Consider the following 4,174-nt stretch of genomic DNA (forward strand, 5'->3'; position numbering starts at 1 on the left):
GCATGGTAGCAGATCAAGGCAGTCTTCCTTCATCTGTGTGGCTTGTGTTTTTGTCTACTTCAGACTACAGAGCACAGACACTCAGCGTGGTGGTTTGAATGAGAATGGCTCCCATTAGTTCAAGTTTGAGTGCTTGACCTGGAGGAACTATTGAGGAAGGATTAGGGGGAGAAGCTTTGCTGGAGGTGTGTCACTGGGGATGGGTGTGGCTCTGAGGACCAAGTGTGAAGCCCCAGCCACTGCTCCAGCTCCATGCTTTCCTGCCTGCTGCCATGCTCCCCAGGATGACGGTCCCGGACTCGCCCTCTGAAACTGTGAGCCCCATTAAATGCTTTCTTCTGAAAGCTGCCTTGGCCATGGCGTTTTGCTATGGCAATAGAAAGGTAACTAAGACCCTTAGTGTTTACGAAACTTTAATCTTTATTGTAAAAAAAGGAGACAATATAAACAAAATAATGATAATGCAAATGATGCTCAAGACAATCGTAACATAATCTAGCAAGCTGCAGAGAAGCAGGGCAGCTCTTCCCTGCTGTCTGCTGCCACCCACAGAAGACGCAGTGCTTAACTCGCCCTAGAGAGGTGGAGGAAAGCTTTCTACCCTGAGATGGAGGCAGTTTTTGTTCGTGTGGTGGGGAACAGTAAGGTGTGTGTGTAAGCAGATATGGCTAGACTTGTCTTCACTCCACTGCAATAGAGTCCTGCTCCTGTGCTCTCAACTGACCTAGAAGAGCTCCCGAAACAGTTGGTGCTAGAAAAGCAAATCTGGAATTAACGGTTGTCTGTCAAAAATATTGTTGACAAAGTTGGTTGGGAGACAGGGACAGAGGTATCACAGATGGATTCCATAGGAACACATCGTCCTCAAGGGTTAGCATCATTCTCTTGGCAGAAGTGAAGGGACAGTCCCTGAGGTCAGTTTGGGAAGAAAGACAACAAACACCTAAATGTCTACTAAGAAGACATGAGCATGTTCACTGTTTCTGCACTATCAGGCTGCTGGGGTGGGGGTGGGGGTCCGGGGGATGTGAATGACACGGATCCCTCATCCTGATGCAGGAAGATGGTGGGTATCACGCCTGTCTAGTTTCTTTGTATTGACCTCATCATGTACCACAGAACAATGGGTTTGCAGGAAGTTGAGCAGGGGTAGCCTAGAGATGTTCTCCAGAGATGTAAGGTGTTCCAAATGGCTCCCAATACCCCAACTCTGCCATGTGTGGATGTCCTCAGGTTAGGAAGGAGATGGGCTCTTGGTCGTGTCACCCTGCTCTTGGCCTGACGTATCCTCTTCTTTCTGCTCCAACTTGAAGTTCTGTGAACAAGGTCATAGGTGAAGCCTGACCCTGTATCTATCCAGTTATAGTCCTGAGGCAGCGAGGGGTTACAAAGGCAGGCGAAACCCCATGTGCTAGGTTGTACTGCACATCTCTGAAGAAATCATTGCCTTTTTCTACCGTACCTGAAATGGGGCCCGGCTTACCTCGAGCTCCTGTAAAACCTCGTCCATGAAGTCCTGGGAACTCTCTTTGTAAGCCACAGCTAATCGAATAGCATCATTGAAGAGCTGAGGGTGAGGCGGAAGTGTAGCTGTGGGGAGGACCCTGGACCCCAGCTTTATAACCAGCAGTCTCACCGGCCCCTCTCGTCACCCCATCCCACAGGCAGTGGACTGTCTCACCAAATGCGGTCCTCCCAACCTCTCTCCTCTGCTGCACCCAGCCACGCCCTATCCTTGCCCTCCTCTCCTCCCGGTGACTTCAGGACTCCTAAGCCAGGAGTCAGCAGACTGCCTCTGGGCTGCCATTACCTTCACAACATTGGTACCATCAGCAGCCGAGACAAAGTACAGGGGTAGGGAGAACTTCTTGGCAAAACTGAAATTCTTTTGAGTCATCTGTATGTCTGCTGCAGAGAGAAGTGGGGCATTGGCTTATCCACCCAGGCAACGGGAAGAGTTTGGAGGCAGGGTCAGAGGGCAAGGGACTGTCAGGGACTGCCCTTGAAATGGGTAATACGGGTCTGTGTCTTGGGAAGACAGGGTCTTGCTGCTGGCCTCCCTATTAGAAAGGGTGTATCTTGGGAAGGGAAAACAAAAGCTGCCCATTCTTTGAAAGAAGGAAATGTGTGGTGCTTGGTCCCCAGGAATTACTATCACCCAGGTGCAGGGATGGCCCCACCATCAATTTTATTGGCCACCAGGATGCATGGGATCTCCGGCCTGAACTCCCGAAGTTCTGCATACCAGGTACCCAGGTTCTTATAGGTGATTTTCCTCTGGACATCAAATACCTACAGAGGGTAGAAGCCAATTTAGATGTGTCAAAGTACTTTGTCAGTTCCAGACAACACACACCCAAACAGGTGCACACAAACTCAGACCAGAACCTTCATGACAGGGCCAGAGAGAAACTAATGAGCATGCATTACAAGCAGTCAGTCCCAGACAGCAAGGAGGGCAAGGTCAAATACAAATGTCAGAGCAGGACTGAAACCAAAATGGCTGCCCCCCTGCCTGCCCTGTGTGTGTGCATGTGTGTGTGTGTGTGTGTGTATGTGTGTTTGTGTTGTGTGTGTGTGTGTGTGTGTGTGTGTGAGAGAGAGAGAGAGAGAGAGAGAGAGAGAGAGAGAGAGAGAGAGAGATATTTCAGGTTACATTGCTTCATTTGCCTTATTCCACACTCTTTTTTATTTAATACTGTTGGTGATTAGAATTAAGACTTTTAAGTTCTCAAGGGCTTTTGTGTTTAAAGGACTGTGGAGGAACCGGTGACCCTCCCATGACCCCTTCACTGTCCTCATCCACCAGCTGGCAAGCCCCTCAGGTGGCCTTTATGTGCACACACCACTATCTCACTATGTGCTACCAGTCCTCCGAGTCCTGTGCATGCACACAGGGAGATGTAACCACACAACATCAGAGGAGGCTGCATAGAGACGGTGGCATCTAAGCGGAGACTGGACCACGAGCAGCATTTCTGGTGAATGGGTTTAAACTGCAGAGAACTGAGGGATGAGCAGATGGGAGCTGGTGAGTAGAATGGACCAGTCTCTGTGTCTCCCTTTTGTGCCACTCCTTATGGATGAGAGGGTACCCACTCGTAACAAGAGCAGCGGAGTGCGTATTGTAGGAGGTAGGGCTAGGAGGGTTAGGTGGTGTCAAATGCTATGAAGTGCCAGGGCAAACTTACATTTTGTAGGCAGACTCACAACAATGGTGTCAACTTGTGTCCTTATCAGAGCTGCAGCACCTGCTTCCTTCTTTTGTGATTTGGGCCAGAATGACTTACAGTTGTTACAATATGGCGTCTACCTGGCTCTGTTTATAGACTCAGTCTTGAGGTCTAGCTGCCATTCTGTGAGCTAGTCCATATCATTCTTACTCACAAATTGTCCTAACTTGGTGACAGTCCCTAGGGTTCCTAATTCAGAGAACTAGACTATGGGACTGGGGCTCAGACCAAGGGCAAAATGCATTCACCTATGCACAAAATCAGTCCTGTTTACTCCCTAGTACCCAATCAGAACCAAACCGACTCAAACCTCAAGTCAGCCTACTGACTCGTGTGTCACAGATGCTTGGCAGTCATGAAAACGTTTTAGCTGTGGATGAAAAGAAAAACATATTCCTTCTCAGCATGTAAGGGTGGTGGCCTAGAAAACGAGCCTGGGGGCTCCCAGGAGAAAGACTGTTACAGTCTCAGTAGAGCCCTGTGCACAAGGGACTTTTGAGGACTTCTGTGCAGCCTATCACCCGCAGTGTGGACCCGTGGTAACTATCCTCGATAGCACAGTGAAAGCCTGCGAGGGAGGTGAGGGCTGGTCTGAGGGGGAAAGGCCTTCCAGGAGCCGTGGGTTAGAGCTGAGGTGCCCTTGAAGATTTCCTGTGGGTGTGCTCCCACAGTGACCAGGGGTGGCCCTGTCTCAGCCATGGTTCCTTTGAACACTGAATGACTAAGGGAGCCCAGCTTCTGTGCTTTCTTTTATCTGCCCCCATCTGAGGGCAGCTCCTCTGGTATATGCTTTTTGTAGAAGCTATGGGGTGCAGCATCTGGGTGGACTTGAACAACCCTCTCCTACACATCTGTATTTGTTTGGTAGCGGGCTGAGGACCATTGATGCCTTGTCTCCTTACCCCTCAGGCCAGAATTGCCCAGTGCCTTTTTTTTTTTTT

General features: G+C 49.7%; 1 protein-coding gene across 3 annotated transcripts in view; it reads right to left on the reverse strand.

Moving 5' to 3' along the window:
- Positions 1-402: 402 nt before the first annotated feature.
- Rabl2b (RAB, member of RAS oncogene family like 2B) overlaps positions 403-4,174 on the reverse strand; it is a 9,658-nt gene continuing 5,886 nt past the window's right edge. Inside the window, exons 6-9 of one of the 3 annotated variants that reach the window (XM_021183519.2) lie at positions 2,181-2,292; positions 1,811-1,908; positions 1,484-1,567; positions 403-1,315 (exon numbers count right to left, since the gene is read on the reverse strand). In XM_021183519.2, the coding sequence (XP_021039178.1) occupies positions 1,235-1,315; positions 1,484-1,567; positions 1,811-1,908; positions 2,181-2,292 (375 nt within the window). In that variant the 3' untranslated portion in view covers positions 403-1,234. The remainder of the gene's footprint in view (positions 1,316-1,483; positions 1,568-1,810; positions 1,909-2,180; positions 2,293-4,174) is intronic. The other 2 variants (XM_029469374.1, XM_021183520.2) reach the window with 2 other exon arrangements.

This window comes from Mus caroli, chromosome 15, assembly GCF_900094665.2.
Source record: "Mus caroli chromosome 15, CAROLI_EIJ_v1.1, whole genome shotgun sequence".
In the NCBI taxonomy this organism is placed as follows: domain Eukaryota; kingdom Metazoa; phylum Chordata; class Mammalia; order Rodentia; family Muridae; genus Mus; species Mus caroli.